The 19,511-nt window shown below is 49.7% G+C and overlaps 1 protein-coding gene across 1 annotated transcript; it reads left to right on the top strand.

The window, feature by feature from the left end:
* The first annotated feature begins 13,460 nt into the window (after nt 1–13,460).
* Nucleotides 13,461–19,131, top strand: GHRH (growth hormone releasing hormone). Its single transcript, XM_033185362.1, has 4 exons — nt 13,461–13,563; nt 13,871–13,975; nt 16,012–16,131; nt 18,987–19,131. The coding sequence occupies exons 1-4, from the start codon at nt 13,481–13,483 to the stop codon at nt 19,000–19,002; spliced, it is 324 nt and encodes a 107-aa protein (XP_033041253.1). The 5' UTR covers nt 13,461–13,480; the 3' UTR covers nt 19,003–19,131.
* Nucleotides 19,132–19,511: the final 380 nt, after the last annotated feature.

Below are 19,511 nucleotides of genomic sequence, written 5' to 3'. Positions count from 1 at the left end.
ACAGCGACATCTCCCGGCTGCCTGAGGCCATGGCCCTCCTACCTGATCAAAATCCTGGGCGTTTGGCCGGGCGCGGTGGCTCAAGCCTGTAATCCCAGCACTTTGGGAGGCCGAGACGGGCGGATCATGAGGTCAGGAGATCGAGACCATCCTGGCTAACACGGTGAAACCCCGTCTCTACTAAAAATACAAAAAAATTAGCCGGGCGAGGTGGTGGGCGCCTGTAGTCCCAGCTACTCGGGAGGCTGAGGCAGGAGAATGGCGTGAACCCGGGAGGCGGAGCTTGCAGTGAGCTGAGATCTGGCCACAGCACTCCAGCCTGGGCGGCAGAGCGAGACTCCGTCTCAAAAAAAAAAAAAAAAAAATCCTGGGCGTTTACACACCAGGGTGCCTGATGCCTTTAGAATCCTCACAGATTTTAGCGTCTGCTTGAATTGGTCCAGAGTGGAGCCTGACATGGTGCATTCCTAACAAGCCCTGAGGTACTGTCAATACTGCTGGTCTACGGACCACACTTTGATTAGAAAGCTTTAGAGGGCTCAAATATTTGGTCCCAGGCATCCCAAGGATCTCAGGAAAGCAGACAACTTTCTGCATATAAAATTATAAAATCACTCAACCACAGGCAAGGCCAGGGAGGGAGAATGCTTCTTGGAGAGATGGCCTCCAAGAGGCTTTTGAAGTATGGTCAGATCTTCACCAGGGAGGGGTTGCCCGAGGATCAGCGGGGGACAGCCTCCTATGCAGCAGCTTGGCATCTGCACCAAGTCTACCAACTCAAAAACCAACCTGGCTAGCGTGCTTCATTGACTTGTGGCAGGCCCAAAGATTCCAAGCACGGTGAATGTTCAAAATACTCATGGGCCAGGTGCAGTGGCTCACGCCTGTAATCCCAACACTTTGGGAGGCCGAGGCGGGCGAATCACTTGAGATCAGGAGTTCAAGACCAGCCTGGCCATCGTGGTAAAACCCTGTCTCTACTAAAAATACAAAAATTAGCCGGACACAGTGGCTCGTGCCCGTAGTCCCAGCTACTTGGGAAGCTGAGACAGGAGAATCGCTTGAACCTGGAAGGCAGAGGTTACAGTGGGCAGAGATCACGCCACTGCACTCCAGCCTGGGTGACAAAACAAGATTCTGTCTAAAAAAAAAAAAAAATTGAACTGGGCGCGGTGGCTCATGCCTGTAATCCCAGCACTTTGGGAGCCTGAGGTGAGTGGAGTTCAAGACCAGCCTGGCCAACATGGTAAAATTCCATCTCTACTAAAAATACAAAATTAGTTGGGCGTGGTGGCATATGCCTGTAATCCCAGCTACTGGGGAGGCTGAGGCAGGAGAATTGCTTGAACCCGGGAGGCGGAGGTTGCTGTGAGCTGAGATCGTGCCATTGCACTCCAGCCTGGGCTAAACTCCGTCTCAAAAAAAAAAAAATTAAAATACTCATGGGAGTAACATTTCCAAGGAACCCAGAGTTGCATCATTGATTCGCTAAGTACAACTGACCTCATCTCTTCATTAAAAGAGCTCTTCTAATGACTTTCCCAGATGCAGACTTTTTCAGAAAGAAATGAAGCTCTGAGCTGCCATCCAATCTACAGGCCCTTCTGCTTGGGTAGGAGCCTGTGAAGCAGGAGAAAGGACCACATCAGCTCCATTTTACAGAAGAGGAAACTGACCCTTAGGGAGGTCAAGTGACTTTGCCTGAAGCCACCTAGCAAGCCCACACCACTTAAACCTGGTCTCCTCTGACACAGTACCCGGGAGCACTCAGACACCTGCTGTTGCTGATGCCACAAAAACAGGCCTAGAAGGGCAAGCAGGGAGGGTCAAGATAATCTGAGAGTCTGGGGTCCAGGCCTCTGCATCCTTGCACAGTGGCCTTGGACTGGGAACACTGCCATCAACCAGGGAGGGGGATGAAAGCAGCTTTCACAAAGCAGGGTCTGAGGTCCTCAGACAGGCCCCCTTTGTGGACTTCCTTTCCCTCCCCACCCCCATGCCGGCTGCCAGTAGCATCGCCCTCTTTGAATGGCTGGCTTGCACACACTGGAAATTTGCAACACAAATGCACGGCTTGTCTCCCGCTCCGCAGAGCCTCACTGCCCCAGCCTTTTGGGACCTTTTAAAGTCTGCCTTTCTCTGGGGCACTTTCTTTCTTCAGCTCAAGCCCCCAGCCCTAGATGCAGCCACAATCACTAATTAACGCTGGGTTAAAACACGTCCTGGGAAAGTGAGCTGGGCGGCGACCGAGGCGTTCTCATCACCACTGCGGGGACAAGGACAAGGCGGCGGTGGGAATCGGTGGCAGGGGCTGGGTTTTCATTCTCTGGGTTCTTTCTAGCTCCCCATCCTCCCCCACCCCCCGCCCCACTATGCTCTTTCTCAGTGGGTTTGAGAATTTACTGCAAATAAAGCCTGTCACCAAGATGGCTCCCAGCCCTTCCCGCCACCAGGCTGCCACCAAGCTGCCTGTTTTTTCAGAGCTCAGCTCCGAAAAACTACAATAACTGCTACCATTTGCCAAGACACTTACATATCAGACACCAACATGCATATTTCTTTTTCTTTCTTTCTTCTTGTGGAGACGGGGATCTCGCTGTGTTGCCCAAGCTGGTCTCGAACTCCTGGGCTCCAGCAACCTGCCTGCCTCTGCCTGCCAGTGTTGGGACTACAGATGTGAGCCACCGTGCCTGGCCAAGCATATTTCTGGTTCTCACAACAAACTGGAGTGGTAGTTCTTATCACCCCATTGTACAGATGTAGTAACTGAGGCTCAGAGAGATTAAGGGATTGAGCTTGCCTAGAATCTCACATGGGGCAAAGGGCAGAGTTGGTTTCAAATCCAAATCCATTTGTCCCCTAAACCTGTGCTCCCATTTTAAGCTTCTCCCTCCTCGTGTCTGATGATGAACTCCTGGGTTTACATGACTTCTCCCTTCTCTTGATTCTTGGAGCGTTTAGACTGATACTGTGTCCCTCTCTGGATCTACCTGCCCGGGGTAGTTATTCAGCTTCCTCCTGTAGCTCTTTGAAGACAAGCACTGTGTCCAAACACTCTACGTTCCTCATAGCACCCCAGAAGATGCCATGCGGAGGGGAGAAGCCCACCCCACTCCCCTAACTGCAGAAAAGGGACCAATCCACTCGGAGCTGGACAGCTAATCCAGCAAGCTCTACATGGGCCTAATTAGTTGCTTAAGAGAGGTTTGTGGGATGAGGAAATAGATGCTCATTTAAGAACTTCAGGGACAGACCCCCATCGCTGCTGGGGGGAAAGTCAGTGGTACAGCCATTTTGGAAAAGACTGGCCATTTCTGAAAAAGCTAAACCCTCATTATATGACCCAGTGATTCCCTTCCTAGGTACCCACCCAAGATCAATGAAAACATGTTCACACAAGGTATCCTACTGAAATGTTCATACCAGGCCGGGCAGGGTGACTGACACCTGTAATCTCAACACTTTGGGAGGCTGAGGTGGGAGGATCACTTGAACCCAGGAGTTTGATAGAGAGAGACCCTGGGCAATATAGAGAGACCCCACTGCTACAAAAAAATTTTTTTTAATTAGCTGGGTGCAGTGGCTCACACCTGTGGTCCCAGCTACTCAGGAGGCTGAGGTGGGAGGATCATTTGGGCACAGGAAGTCAAGGCTACACGACAGAGCAAGACCCTGTCTCAAAAAAAAAAAAGTTCATAGCAGCATAATTCATAGTAATCCCAAACTGGAATCAACCTAAATGTCCATCAAGGTGAATGGGTAAACAAACAGTCATACATCCATACAATGGAATAAAAAGGAACAAACTATTAATACCTGGATCAACATGGATGAAGGTCAAAACATTGTGCTGGGAAGAAGCCTGACACCAAAAAGTGCGTATTTTATTTGATTTATTATGATTTACTCATTATATAAAAGATTCCATTTACAGGAATTTCCTAGCAAAGGGAAAACTGTGAGACAGCAGATTGGGGGTTGCCTAGGGTGGGGAGCAGGAGCAGGGACTGCGAGCAAATGGGCTACAGGGAACTTTTGGAGGGACAGAAATGTTCCAAAACAGGATTGTGGCAATGGTGGCACCACTGTATAAAAGTATGAAAACTCATGGAGCCATAGACTTAAAACAAATGAGCTTTATGATAGGTGAATTGTTTTTTGTTTGTTTGTTTTTGAGACGGAGTCTCACTCTGTCACCCAGGATGGAGCGCAGTGCTGCGATCTTGGCTCACTGCAACCTCCCTGGTTCAAGCAATTCCCCTGCCGCAGCCTCCCAAGCAGCTGGGATTACAGGCGCATGCCACGTGGCCCGGCTAATTTTTTTGTATTTATAGTAGAGATGGGGTTTCACCGTGTTGACCAGATTGGTCTCGAACTCCTGACCTCAGGCAGTCTGCCTGCCTCAGCCTCCCAAAGTGCTGGGATTACATGCGTGAGCCACCATGCCTGGCCAAACTGTGAAAGTTCTTTTTAAAAAAATTTGGAACTGGTAGGCCCAGGAAGGGCCATAGTGTGGGGCAAAAAAAAAAAAAAAAAAAAATCAGAAATCAGAAAACTTTTTTTTCCTTTTTTTTTTTCAATAGAGACAGAGTGTCTGTCACTCCATTGCCCAGGCTGGAGTATGGTGGCACGAACATAGCTCACTGCAGCCTCCAACTCCTGGGCTCAAGTGATCCTCCTGCCTCAGCCTCCCGAGTAGCTGGGGCTGCAAGGAAGTCAGAAAACATGTTTGACTCATAGCTCTTCCAGTTACTGACTAGCTCTGTGGTTGTGGCTGAGCACGTAACCTTCTATGGCTATTTCCCCATTTACCGCAATGACAAGAACAGCAATTGTCAAAGCTAAACTGTGAGGTCTGCCCTCTGCCAGGTCTGCCCCTTGTGCAATGTCACAATAATCTTCACCCAACAGACTCATAAATTGAGCTCTATCACTCCCGTTTTACAAATAAGAAAACTGAGATAGGGCGTGAAGTCTGTAGCACAATGCCTGGCACAGAGTTTCAACCGAGGCTGGATTCTTAGTCCCATGGCTTCTCCAGCCAACTCCATGTAACCTGCATCTGTGCCCTGGCCCAGCATCCACGCTGGGTGACCAGCTCCGCATGGTCCACACTTTGCATTTCCAGGAGTCACCCCACACTTCCTGACTGTGCAAGAGCCCATAGCCCTGGGTCTCCCAACTTTTTCATCTGCTTCCTGATGCTGTGACCTGCACTTTTTTTAAAAAAATGGTATTTAATTTTTGGCCAGGGCAACATAGTGAGACGTCATCTCTACTAAAACAAACTTAGCTGGGCATGGTGGCGTGCAACTGCAGTCCCAGCTACTCAGGAGGCTGAGGTTGGGGATTGCTTGAGCCCAGGAGGTCAAGGCTGCAGTGAGCTGAGATCTCGCCACTGCACTCTAGCCTGAGCGAGACCCTGTCTCCAAAAAATTAAACAAATAAAATAATAATAATAATTAATTTAAAGCTATTAGCCTATTTATTTATTTATTTATTTATTATTTTTTGAGACACAATCTCGTTCTGTCACCCAGGCTGGAGTACAGTGGCGTGATCTCGGCTCACTGCAAGCTCCGCCTCCTGGGTTCACGCCATTCTCCTGCCTCAGCCTCCCCAGTGGCTGGGACTACAGGCATCCGCCACCACACCTGGCTAATTCTTTTGTGTTTTTAGTAGAGATGGGGTTTCACCATGTTAGCCAGGATGATCTTGATCTCCTGACCTCGTGATCCGCCCGCCTCGGCCTCCCAAGGTGCTGGGATTACAGACATGAACCACCACGCCCTGCCTTTTATTTTATTTTTTTTGAGACAGTCTCACTCTGTCATCCAAGCTGAAGTGCAGTGGCGCCATCTCGGCTCATGCAACCTCTGCCTCTGGGGCTTAAGTGATTCTTGTGCCTCAGCCTCCCCAGTAGCTGGGATTACAGGCATGTGCCACCACGCCCAGCTAATTTTTTTGTATTTTAGTAGAGACAGAGTTTCACCATGTTGCCCAGTGTGATCTCGAACTCCTGAGCTCAGGCAGTCCGCCCACCTTGGCCTCCCAAAGTGCTGGAATTACAGGCATGAGCCACTGCACCCGACCACTATCAGCCCATTTTTATTTTATTTTTATTTATTTATTTATTTATTTTTGAGGCACAATTTCACTCTTGTTGTTCAGGCTGGAGTGCAATGACACGATCTTGGCTCACCGCAACCTCCGCCTCCCAGGTTCAAGCAATTCTCCTGCCTCAGCCTCCCTAGTAGCTGGGATTATAGGCATGTGCCACCAGGCCCAGCTAATTTTGTATTTTTAGTAGAGACGGGGTTTCTTCATGTTGGTCAGGCTGGGCTCGAATTCCTAACCTCAGGTGATCCACCCACTTCAGCCTCCCAAAGTGCTGGGATTACAGGCACGAGCCACTGCGCCCGGCTATCAGCCCATTTTTAATCCTTGGGGATCTGGCCTGACCTGACCACTTTATATCCTGGCCAGCAAGGTGACATACCACTCAAGCCTTGCTTCTATGAGAAACATCCCGTATTTGCTAGATGCCGAGAACATGGCTCAGTGCAGGATAAGAAGCAGAAACACAAAATAGTGTTGCTAAGGGGACTCTTGGAAACTACTGGCTTGTAATTGTGACCCATTGAGGTACCTCAGGGGTAGGCAGGGGAGTCTCCACTCCACTTCCCCCTCTTCAACCACAGTAGCCCCGTATTAAAAACCTGTTTCTGTAGGTTTCCAAAGAAAGAGTTTTGCCACTTTTTAAAAAAAAGTTTGGGCTGGGTGCAATGGCTTACACTTGTCATCCCAGTACTTTGGGAGGCTGAGGCAGGTGGATCGCCTGAGGTCAGAAGTTCGAGACCAGCCTGGCCAACATGGCAAAATCCCATCTCTACTAAAATGTAAAACTTAGCCAGGCTTGGTGGTACGCACCTGTAGTCCAAGCTACTCTGGAGGCTGAGGCAGGAGAATCACTCGAACCTGGGAGGTGGAGGTTGCAGCGAGTCGAGATTACGCCGCTGCACTCCAACCTGGGTGACAAAGAGAGACTCCCTCTCAAAAAAAAAAAGTTCGGAAGTTGCTGTTCTATGTCAACTCTCAAGTTTCCAGGTAGAAACTAAGGCCTGGAGGGTAGAAGTAACTTCCTTTTTTTTTTTTGAGACAGAGTCTCGCTCTGTCGCCCAGGCTGGAGTGCAGTGGTGCGATATCGGCTCACTACAACCTCCACCTCCCGGGTTCAAGCAATTCTCCTGCCTCAGCCTCCTGAGTAGCTGGGATTACAGGCGCCCACCACCACACCCAGCTAATTTTTGTATTTTTAGTAGAGACGGGGTTTCACCATGTTGGTCAGGCTGGTCTCGAACCCCTGACCTCGTGATCCACCCACCCTCAGGCTCCCAAAGCGCTGGGATTACAGGTGTGAGCCACCGCGCCCAGCCAGGTAGAAGTAACTTCCTAAGGGTCATAGAGGTCATGATTGACAGGCTTGGGAGAGGCAGCAGGTCCCTAGACTCGAGGCTTGGAGCTCTTTCCATACTTCCACGATGGCCGCCTGGGAAACCAGAGCTTCTGCCTCCTATGCTTTTATGTCATTTGTGGGGATTTCTTAGCTATAGGCTAGAAAAATCTGGAAACACAACTCTCCCAAGGTTTTCCATCTCTTCCCTCTCACTTCACACTTCTCTGAGGCAACTGCCAATGTCTGGCTGCCTTGACAAATGACGACGGATGCTGTTGAAATCAGCCTGTGACCAAGCAGGTGTAAATCAAATAGTGCAGAATTCTGATAATTGGATGACAAGGGAAATAGTGAACAAATTCCCCACTAAGGAGAGAATACTGTTTATTTGTAATGTGTCTTCCCAAAAGTGAAATAAAATTACACAGGGACAAAACTAAATTATAAGAACTTTTAAAAAGGCACATTTATCTTCGGGAATCAATAAACTCTTGGTGTTTCACTCTTATGAGTATTCCAATTATTTTTAACACATATTTTTTCTTTTTAAAAAAATATATTTTTTGAGATAGAGTCTTGCTCTGTCACCCAGGCTGGAGTGCAGTAGTGTGGTCTTGGCTCACTGCAACCTCCGCCTCCTAGGCTCAGGTGACACTCCTGCCTCAGCCACCTGAGTAGCCGGGACTACAGCCGTGTGCCACCACACCCAGCTAATTTTCAAATTTTTTTTTGTAGAGACAGGGTCTCATTATGTTGCCCAGGTTGGTCTCAAACTTCTGAGCTCAGGCAATCCACCCGCCTCAGTCTCCCAAAGTGCTAGGATGGCAGGTGTGAGCCACTGCGCCCAGCTGAGTTCTCCAGTCATTATTATGGCAGTATATATTCTCTATATCCTCTTGGAATGATGTTACAACTTTGTACTCTGTCCACCCTGTCAAAGGTAAAGGGAGACTTTACCAGGAGTCTTAATTTGCAAGGGGCCAAACCTCTTTCACCTATTAGGGTTTGTCAGTGTGATGTGATGCTAAAAACAGTCCTTTGGTTGACTTGTGGGTAATTGATTCTCTGACGCTGACAACGCTTAGGAAAATGAAGGGATAAATGATGGGGACGCCAGGCGGCTGCCGGAGCCAACACCCAGCTCAGGGCCCCTGGACTGGAGCAGTGCCTCGGAGCAGGGGGAGATCTGCCGCATCAGGTGAGGGGGTGGCCCTGGGGGGCTGGGCTGGGTGGGGGCAAGAAAAGTTAACCTTCTCACCAACTCAGAAACACTGGGTCCAAGAGGTCCACCACCATCCTCTTTACCCATGGACTGGTGAGTACATCTGAGCCCCTCTCTGGATAAAACCACCCCTCAATAGGGGCTCTGGAATAGGCTTTTGATGGTGCTGTTTGGGGCTTCTCTTAACTTGGGCGCGTGGCGGACTGGCTCCAGGCGTCTGTCGCAGGCGTTGAGGTCTCAGTGCTCCTTCAAGGGTGCGTGGGCAGGCTTTAGGGGCAAATGTGAGTTGGCTCGATTTTCCTGTCAGCGATGGGATTCTGCCATGGATCAGAGATGAGCCAAGTGGCTGTGCAAATCAATACTGCTCGTTGATCACTCAGAACTGATTCAATGTAATTGCCGGGAAATTGATAACATTTTGCTTTCTTGCTCCATTGCAGCTGCACTCTTTACTCCAGGTTTTAGACACAATTATCTGCCCTTGGAGTCCTCCACTACCCCACGCCTGTCTCCTGATCCTTGCTTTAATGATCCTGAAGTATTTGTGTCTTTCACCATAGACTGCCTCAAACCCCTTCTGGAAGGAGGTGGAGTATCACTCTTTTGAATGACAGTTCAAGATGCTTCCTCATTAAAAACTTAGATTTCTTTTAACTTGGAATGCTGTCGGTGAAACAGTTTATAAACCAGATCAGGATGTCGATGCTTTGGGGTGCTCAAATTTCAAAGGGGAATATTCAAAGAAAGTTAAAGATGTTCTTTCCCTGGGTTTTCAAAAATGGCCTTGTGAATTTGGGTGCTTGGGACCTGACCTCTGTCATTAGCTGCAGATGAATCTGCAGAATTCTCCTGACATTCCTGACATGAAGGCTGGCAAAAGGTGCCAATGGATGTAGATTAAGTGCCTGTTTATCCTGAATCCAGGCAATCTCAAGTACATCTAATCACAGAATCAGTAAGCACTGCAGGAAGCTAACCAATGATCATGACAGATCATAAACTCTGGAGTGCCTTCAGTCATCAGAGTTGTCTCAACACTGTTGGGCTCAGCTACACTTCATTCGGTGAATTTTGACTCCGTAAGCTGTCATGTGGAATGTGTCTATTGACAGCTATTTTATTTTATTCTTTGAGATAGGGTCTTGCTCTGGCACTTAGGCTACAGTGCAGTGACACTATCATGGATCACTGCAGACTTAACCCCTTGTGCTCAAGCAATCCTCCCATATCAGCCTCCAGAGTAGCTGGGACTACAGGCATGTGCCACCATGCCTAGATAATTTATTTTATTTTATTTTTTGTAGAGATGGGGTCTTTCTATGTTGCTCAGGCTGGAGCTCTTTTATCCTTAGTGACATAACCTCTTTTCTTATCTTATCCTACACTGGGTAATTCTTGTTGTTTCCCATTTTCATCCAGTGGGATCTGCAAACCCATGGATTAGGTTCTCATAGCTCAGAGGTTGCCATGGTGTCTTGACCTGGGGCACAGGATTTGCGGCAAATGTTGAGCCCCCTGGTTAGCTTGTGCAGTTACTGAGCCTTATCTTGAATGAGCGGGGTATTATCATGTTTACTGTGACTTGCCCTCGCCATCAAAGTCTGCCCTTCGATAAGGTTATTTTCAACTCCTTGAAACTACCGGGTGTGCATAGGGAGGGGCCAGTCAAGCAGGTGTTCCTGTCTGTCCCCATTCTTTCTTCCCCAGAGGCCCAATGACAAAGAGCAAGAAGTTTTCCTTTTTTTCAGACCCTTTCCCACGTGCGGGTGATGGAGGCTGAGGCCCCCTGTGAACGGGGAATGTACCTGGGAGGCTGCTGCATGGAGCGGGAGGAAGTCTGCTGGCTTGGGAATGGGGAGGCCCATTCTGAAGTGCCCACTCCAAAACTAATTTGTTGGAGGACCATGGAAAAGGTCCTCTGGGCTCTTTTCCTCAGCTGTAAGAGGAGTATGGGGATGCCTGCTCCAGAGGGAGACTGCAAGGGTGGGTTGTAGAGCCCGGAAGGGCACAGGGGCTGGAAATCACTTGTGTCAGTCCTCGGGAGAAGGAGCAGGAGCTCAGGAGGCAGAGGGAAAGCTTAAGTCAAGACAAGGGGTTTGAGCTTTATTCTGGAGGGAGTGGGGAGCCAAGGGCTTCTGAGCAGGGGAGGGAGGTGATTGGGGACCTAGATCTGCCTGAATCTTTAAACATCAGCAGCAAAGAAGGCAAGAAAGCCAGGCGGCAGCTGAGAGACAGGAAAGGCAGTGGTTTCTGTCAAGGGGTCCTGCTTGTGTCCAAAGATCTCCCAGCTTAGGAAATTCCACTTCTGGAGAGGCAGCCTGGACCAGGTGGGGAGAAGGGGGACCAGACATGGTATGGTGCGATGAGGAGGACGGAAGGTTGCCGAGCCTTGGTCTGAGGAACAAAGGCTTAAGTCGATGTGAGACATATCTAAAGGGCTGGTAGTTTGGCTGCAGGTGCAGAGGCTCTGGCCCAGCAGGCAGATGTTACACAGCCAGCCCTCGGGGCAGATCCCATGTTCTCATCTTTTCTCTAGCTCCAGTCCTTACTGGAATAGTAGAGGCTTAACGAATATTTGCAGGAGAAGGAGATTTGGGCTTGTCATGATGAGACAAACTTCCTAACAATAAGAAATGCCTGGGCCAGGCATGGTGGCTCATGCCTGTAATCCCAACTCTTTGTGAGGCTGAGGCGGGGGATTGCTTAAGCCCGGGGGTTTGAAACCAGCCTCGACAATATAGTTAGACTTTATCTTTACAGAAAATTTCAAAATTAGCTGGGCATGATGGCACATGCCTGCAGTCCCAGCTACTCAGGAGGCTGAGGCAGGAGGATTGCTTGAGGCCAGGAGTTTGAGGCCAATCATGAGGCCATGATTGCACCACTGCATCTCAGCCTGGGCCACAGAGTGAGACCCTGTCTCAAAATAAATAAATAAAGAACCACTTGGAAATAAGCCCCAGGGCGTGGGGGTAGTGAGCTCCCTGTCATTCGCTGGCAGCCAGTGCTCACTCGAGCAGAGCAGGAAGTGGAGGACAGCCAGTGTGCGATCGGGGCTGGGGGGAGGGGGGGATGCTTGTGTCAGGGAGGGAGGGACTGACCACTGAGGCCTGGGCTGCTGCTCACTCCAGCTCTGCAGGCACAGGGTCTCAGGTTGCAATGAGTGGTCCCTGTGAGTGCTGCCTGGGGGCCCAAGGCATCCCTGGGTTAGAGGAGATTTCAGTGCCTTCAGAAAGGAGGGTGATACCCTGAGAGAGCCAGGAGAACAAGCTGAGTTCGCTAGCGCTGGCCCTGCCTGCCAGAACTCCTCAGCAGGACCCAGGAGCGGGAGGGAAGGAAACCATGTCGGGAGATCATGGGAAAGGTGGGGGTGCTGGCCATCTCCGGGACTGGCTGGGCCCCTGGATGGATCTATACCCCCATGGAGGAGACATCCTGCTGAGAGGGAGAAACCCATGGAGATGGGAGGACCGAATTCCTAGTGGGCCAAGTCCCCTGATGGCAGCCGTGTTTCCATGCTCAGGCAGGTCTGGACCGACACAGTGGCACTTGTGCAGGGGCGGGCTCTGTCCCCTGCTGGCTGTTCTTCCCCTAATTGCAGAGCATGGTGTCCGCAGGCCCCAATTAAGGGTAGTTACAGGACCTATGAGACGACTGTGCCACGCTGGCTCACCCGGCTCTTCGGTCTCTTCCAGGACTAAAACCCTTCAGCGAAATCTAAGCGTCTGGAGCAAGACTTAGAGCCCTTCTCCCCTCTCTCCAACTCCAAACAAAATTAAAACAGGAAGAGCCTGCCCTCTCAGAGGGTCAGTCTTAGGTAGCCACAGCAAAGGTTTCTAGAGAATTCCCTATTGGTTCAGGCACCTCACCTCACCAGATCCTTACAGGAGCCAAAGTAGGAGGTCTAGTTACCATTTCGGTTTTATGGCCAGGGAAAATAAGGCTCAGAGAGGTGAAGCCACTTGTCCTGGGACACACAGCTAATGACAGCAGAGCTAGGATTTGAATTTCCAGTTTGTCTGACTCAGAGCTGAGCAGTTACCCTTGCTGCCTGCCGTCACTGCCACACTGGATGGGGTTGAATGAGGGGGCATTGAGAGAAGGTTCTTTGACCTTCCCCATTCCTTGCTAAGGGATCCCATTTTATTTTATTTATTTAATTTTTTTTTTTTTTTTGAAACAGGGTCTCACTTTGTCACCCAGCGTGGAGTGCATGGCATGATCTTGGCTCACTGCAACCTGCACCTCCCGGGTTCAAGGGATTCTCATGTCTCAGCCTCCCGAGTAGCTGGGATTACAGGCACATGCCACCACTCTTGTCTTATTTTTGTAATTTTTAGTAGAGACAGGGTTTCACCAGGTTGGCCAAGCTGGTCTCAAACTCCTGGCCTCAGGTGATCTGCCCACCTCAGCCTCCCAAAGTGCTGGGATTACAGGCATGAGCCACCGTGCCTGGCCCCAAATCCCACTTCTAATGCCTTATGGCAAGGGGAAATTTCTCTACCATTACTGGTTTTCATTTCAACCCTATGTGGTTGGCAGGGTAGCTCCATCACACCCATTCTACAGATGAAGAAAGTGAAGTCAGAGCGGGTGGCTGGCAGAGGCAGAATGTGAACCCGGGTCTGTCTGACTTCCAGAGTCCGGATTCTTTTTCCCATCCCACAGTTTCCAAAAATCAAGGACCAAGGCTTGCCATGGAGTCAAGACCAGGGCTGGGCCAGTAAAGGCCATCCCAATGGCTGTGGCTACACCTGACCTTCCTCTCCTGTCACTCTGCAGGTGCCGCCCCCGGGTGAAGGATGCCATTCTGGGTGTTCTTCTTTGTGATCCTCACCCTCAGCAGCAGCTCCCACTGCTCCCCACCTCCCCCTTTGACTCTCAGGTAAGCAGCCCCTGGGGAAAGTTCCCACTACTCCCAAGCCATCCCTGCCATGGGGTAGGCGTTAGTGAATGCAGACTCAGCCCATCAGCTGGGCCCCAGCTATGTCTCCAGGCAGCACCCACTGCCCGTCCTTGCAGGGGAGGCAGACACGGCTTCACAGAGGTCACTCAGAGGGGTCTGAGTCTCTCTTGGGGTGAGTGGGACAGATTGCAACAGAAGGATCTTGCAGAGACATGGCGAATGCAGCCGTGACTGTCCTCTCGCTTGGCCTCCACCTGCCCTCTGACCCCTAACTCCTTCTGCACAGGATGCGGCGGTATGCAGATGCCATCTTCACCAACAGCTACCGGAAGGTGCTGGGCCAGCTGTCTGCCCGCAAGCTGCTTCAAGACATCATGAGCAGGCAGCAGGGGTAAGCAGGAGTTCTAGTGATTTCTTCCCACACTCTGCAGCAGAGTCTCCAGGATCTTGTTCCCTACAGGAGACCAGGGACCAAGTCAGATCTCTTCCTTGGCACAGCAAGTGTCATTTCTGGACTTCCCATAGCAAAAGGGTTCCAGCGTTAAACCTCAGCTTACCTCCACACCTACCATGTGCCTCTTCCGGCTAGGCTCTAACAGTAACCACACTGGTGGTAGTTACCATTTAATCATGACTCCATGCCAAAAACAAAGGCTCTGCCCTGGGACATTTATAGACACTTGGCACAGTGCTGGGCACACAGGATGGCCTTGGTAGTGTCAGCTACTATTATTCTTAGTTTCTTGCTTTCTTTTTTTTAGAGACAGGGTCTCATTCTGTTGCCCAGGCTGGAGTGCAGTGGAATGATCATGCCTTATTGTAAACTCAAATGCCTGGACTCAAGTGATCCTCCCATCTTAGCCTCCCAAGTAGCTGGGACTACCAGTATGCACCACCACAACCAACAATTTTATTTTTTGTAGAGATGGTGTCTCACTATGTTGTCCAGGCTGGTCTCAAACTCCTGGCCTCAAGCGATCCTCCCACCTTGGCCTCCCAAAGCATTGGGATTACAGTTGTAATCCACCTTGCCCAGCTTTTAGTTTCTTCTTTAATCTTCATAACAACCCTTATCCCCATTGTACAGGGTTAATAGCTTTTTTTTTTTTTTTTTTTTTGAGACAGAGTCTTGCTCTGTCCCCCAGGCTGGAGTGCTGTGGCACAATCTCAGCTCACTGCAAGCTCTGCCTCCCGGGTTCACACCATTCTCCTGCCTCAGCCTCCTGAGTAGCTGGGACTACAGGCGCCCGCCACCACACCTGGCTAATTTTTGTATATTTTAGTAGAGACAAGGTTTCACCATGTTAACCAGGACAGTCTCGATCTCCTGACCTCGTGATCTGCCCGCCTCAGCCTCCCAACGTGCTGGGATTACAGGCATGAGCCACTGTGTATGGGCCCAGGGTTAATAGCTTTTAAAGGACACACAAAGAGTGGCAGAGTTTGGAGCAAAACTGCCTGACTCTATAGCCTGTATGTTTTTTAGTTTTTACTTTGAAAAAAATCTCAAACTTGCAAAAAAGTTGCAACAAAAGCACAATGGACTTCCATATACCCTTCCAATTCCTAACATTTTATCACATTTGCTTACTCTATATCTGTAGCTGGATATAGATACATACACACAGAAACACATATGCACATTAAATGTTGTTATCATTTTTGCTGAACCATTTGAGAGTAAATTGCAGTCATCATGACCCTTTACCCTTAGGTACTTCTGTATGTGTCTCCTAATACCTAACCAAAGGACATCTCCTTACATAATCATAATATAATTGTCAGTTATAATCCATTTTCAAATTTTACCAGTTGTCCCAAAATGTCCTTTATGACAATTATTTGTTTTTCTGATCCGGGACCCAATCTGGATTCATGGATACCATTTAGTTGTCATGTCTCTTCAGTTTCTTGTAATCTGGAATTGTTCCTCGGTCTTTCATGACATTGACAGTTTTGATTAGTAAAGGCTAATGATGTATAGAATGTCCCTCATGTTGAATTTGCGAGACATATCCCCATGATTAGAGGATGCATTCCTCTAATGATGATTAGAGGAATCAGGTGATGCACTCACAGAAGTAATGTTGTGTCCTTCTCAATGCCTGGTATCAGGAGGCACATGATGGCAACTTGTGCCATTATTGGTGGATATTGGTAGATGGTAACTTCGATCAGTTGGTTAATATGGTGTCTGCCAGGTTTCTCCTCTATAAAGTTATTTTTCCCTCTATAATTAATAATCTGTGGGGGGACGTTTTGCAACTGTGTACATTTGTACTACTGTATTCTTCACTACTATATATACTGCCTTCCTAAGTGTGGTAGAAGAGTCCACACCAGATATTGAAATAGGCGTAGGGATATACCCCTGCCTCTCCACATCCTACCCAAATAGCAACTAGTTCTCTTTTTCTAACCACATAGAGAGAGAAACCAAGAGCGAGGAGCAAGGGCACGGCTTGGCCGTCAGGTGGATAGCGTGTGGGCAGAACAAAAGCAAATGGAATTGGAGAGCAACCTGGTGGCCCTGCTGCAGAAGCACAGGTATGGGTGTGTGTGCATGTGTGCTTTTAGGGACTTCAGGGCTTCCTGCCCCATGGTTTGCTGGGAAAAGGAAGAAATCCACTCCTCTCTGAAGGTATAGGGCTCTGCCAAACAAACCGAGAACAAGGACCCTCCTGACAGACATTAAGAACTAGGAGAATGGCTGGGCATGGTGGCTCATGCCTGTAATCCCAACACTTTGGGAGGCTGAGGTGGGTGGATCATCTGAGGTCAGGAGTTCGAGACCAACCTGGCCAACATGGCGAAACCCTGTCTTTACTAAAAATATAAAAATTAGCCAGGCGTAGTGGCTCGCGCCTGTAATCCCAGCCACTCAGGAGGCTGAGGCAGGAGAATCGCTTGAAGCTGGGAGGCGGAGGTTGCAGTGAGCTGAGATGGTGCTGTTGCACTCCAGCCTGGGCAACAGAGCAAGACTCTGTCTAAAAAAAAAAAAAAAAAAGAACCAGGAAAGTGCCTGGGTACGGTGGTTCATGCCTGTAATCCCAGCACTTTGGGAGGCTGATGGGGAAGGACCACTTGAGGCCAGGAGTTTGAGACCAGCTTGCCCAATATAGTGAGATCCCATCTCAATCAATCAATCAATACTAGGAGAGTTCTTTAGACATGACGGGTGGGAAGTGTTTGATGGAGACCGCATCTTATCCACGGCTGTATCCCAGTGCAGAGCCAGAGGCCAGGCTCAGTGTCCATGCCCAAAAATGTTACTCACTGAATGGTTCCGGGATACGACCCAGAAATCTGAATTTTAACAGGTGTCCCCAAGGATTTGGCTGCAGGTGAACTGACAGGCATGCTCTGGATCCCTTGCCAAGTTCAAAAAACTATAAAGCCAAAGACAGACCAGCCCTCCCACACACTGGTAGATGAGTGTGCACAGACACACGATCAGCAGACGAGAGACGTGATGACTGTCGTTCCCCAGCTCACTGGCCCTCACGTTTCTCCTGGGAGTCAGGGGAGATCGGAAATGAGTTTTCTCATTTTACAGAGGAGGAAAAGTGAGGCAAAGAGGGGGCGGCGGCTGGCCCCAAGTCAGGGACTAGCAGGCCCAAGACCTGTTCTTTGCACAAAGCCCCACTTCATGGGCAAAGTTTCCCAAAAATGTCGTGGCTGTTTGGAGAAACTCTGCTGGGGTTTAGAACCTGATTTGTTCTTGTTGTTGTTGTTGAGATGGAGTTTCACTCTCATCACCCAGACTAGAGTGCAGTGGCATGATCTCAACTCACTACAACCTCCGCCTCCAGGGCTCAAGTGATTCTCAGCCTCCCGAGTAGCTGGGATTACAGGTGCCCGCCACCTTGCCCGGCTGATTTTTGTACTTTTAGTGAGACAGGGTTTCACTATGTTGGCCAGGCTGGTCTTGAACTCCTGACCTCAGGTGATCCACCTGCCTTGGCCTCCCAAAGTGCTGGGATTACAGGCACCCGCCACCACACCCGGCTAACTTTTTGTACTTTTAGTAGAGATGGGGTTTCACCATGCTGGCCAGGCTGGTCTCGAACTCCTGACCTCAGGTGATCCACCTGCCTTGGCCTCCCAAAGTGCTGGGATTACAGGCGTGAGCCACCGTACCCAGCCTAGAGCCTGATTTCACTGCGAGCACAAGCAGGTCCCAGTGTGGCTCTGCTGGGCACTTCTGGTCCAACCTATTAAGCAAATCCAGTTGCCAGCAGAGCTCTCCGTGGCCTCTCTCCCCTTCTTCCCAACCCGATTAGACACCACCAGCCCAGAGATTTCACCATCTACAAGCAGCACCAGGCCTACGGCAGATGACAGGAGGGGCGACAACCAGGCTAGGAGGAGGGAAGAACGCCTGGACCCCAGGCCTGTTTCCACAACTAGCGGCACAGCAACACGCTTCTTAGTTTCAACTCTGTGAAACGAGGGGTTAGCTCTTACCATCTCTAGGGTCTGCAAGACTAGAGTTCAAAAATAATATCTCTAAGAAGAATGCCTCCTCTGTGCCTTGCAGGCTGCGATTAGGTAATTGTTCACCTGCTATGGCTCTCATCAGGCCCCGGTAGGGTGGATGACTCCACGGAGGGCTAATCCTAAGAATGCAGGCTTTGTTCTTGCCAGTTAAAAGCCAGAGGCTTCACAGAGATTGAAGTCATAGAGACCGCAGAGCTGGCAGGAAGGGTCCAGAAGGCTGCTACAGCCATTGTTCCCCCTCCAGCTGGGCTGCTGCAAATACCAGGATATCACTGGTGAGCAGGAATAAGTTCCTGCTTTAGAGTGCAGAGGAGAGCCATGTGACAGATGGCACACTTTTGCACCCATCATACATTGTGTCCATGTAACGGCCCTGTGAGGAAACTGAGGCTGGGGTTTAGCCATCCTCCCACCCCTGTAAAGACCATCCAGTGACTGTGACATGCCACGCTCTGGACCGGAGGCATAGCAGGGTACAGGATGGCAGCAACTCCTGCTCTCATGGAATTCATAACGCACCGAGGCAGCAAGGAACTAGATACGTTCTTGTACAGTCAACTACTTCATTGTGATGAGTGGGAAGAGGCGCTGGGAGGTGGTGGCGGTGAGGCCGGGAGAACGCTGAGCCTGTCTGGGGATTACAGGCAGCGTCTTCAAGGGGAAGTGACTGGCCCAGGGTCTTGGTGGGAGTTGGCTGGCAGAGCAGAGAGCAGCGGCTAAGCCTGGGACTCACCTTGCTGGCACACTTGCGCATCCTTCCCTCCACCCCACACAGCCTCTTTTGGAATCCAAAAGGCCAGCTCCTGCCACAGGAGCACCCATAACCCTGGTTCCATGCATCCCACTCTAGCCACCCTTACTTCAATTCCCCGTATTGAGCTTGATCTTTCTTTCTGTGGCAGGAACTCCCAGGGATGAAGATTCCTCCTGTGACCTGGGCTACCTGTAGCCAAAACGCAACTGGATCCAGTTAATCCTCTTTCATTTCTGACCCACTTTTTCCTTTGTAAATACAATAAAATTCCCCCATACCGGTGTGCATTTAAATGTTCTTTTCTCTTCAGCCTAATTTTTTCTGTGTTTTATATAGTTACATTTCCCAAAGTGGTATTACAAGGTATAATTTTGTTTAAAGCTAACATTTACCAAGCACGCAGAGTGCAAACCAGGCAGCTTCATGCATAGAACCTCATATGCTCCTTACACAGGCTGATGGAGGGTATTGGCATCCTCCTCCTTTCACAGACAAAGAACTGAGGCACAGAAAGTGTAACCAAATTGCCCACAGTCACACCTGGCAAATGAGAAAGCTGGGATTCAAATCCAGGCAAGTCCAACCCAGAACCAGCTCTTAACCATATTCAACTAACTTCGATCAAAGTCATCCTTCACCCACGTGTGACTTGCTCTTCTATAAGCAACACCAT

This window comes from Trachypithecus francoisi, unplaced genomic scaffold, assembly GCF_009764315.1.
Source record: "Trachypithecus francoisi isolate TF-2019V2 unplaced genomic scaffold, Tfra_2.0 Lachesis_group21, whole genome shotgun sequence".
Classification (NCBI taxonomy): Eukaryota; Metazoa; Chordata; class Mammalia; order Primates; family Cercopithecidae; genus Trachypithecus; species Trachypithecus francoisi.
Note: the sequence above shows the minus strand (reverse complement) of the source record. Positions and strands in the feature narration are given on the sequence as shown.

What these genes read in the sequence shown, in the direction of transcription:
- GHRH (XM_033185362.1), top strand. Translation starts at nt 13,481, where the DNA reads ATGCCATTCTGGGTGTTCTTCTTTGTGATCCTCACCCTCAGCAGCAGC. An exon ending in CCTCCCCCTTTGACTCTCAG is followed by an intron (nt 13,564 to 13,870) that starts GTAAGCAGCCCC and finishes CCTTCTGCACAG; the next exon opens with GATGCGGCGGTATGCAGATG. An exon ending in ATCATGAGCAGGCAGCAGGG is followed by an intron (nt 13,976 to 16,011) that starts GTAAGCAGGAGT and finishes CTAACCACATAG; the next exon opens with AGAGAGAAACCAAGAGCGAG.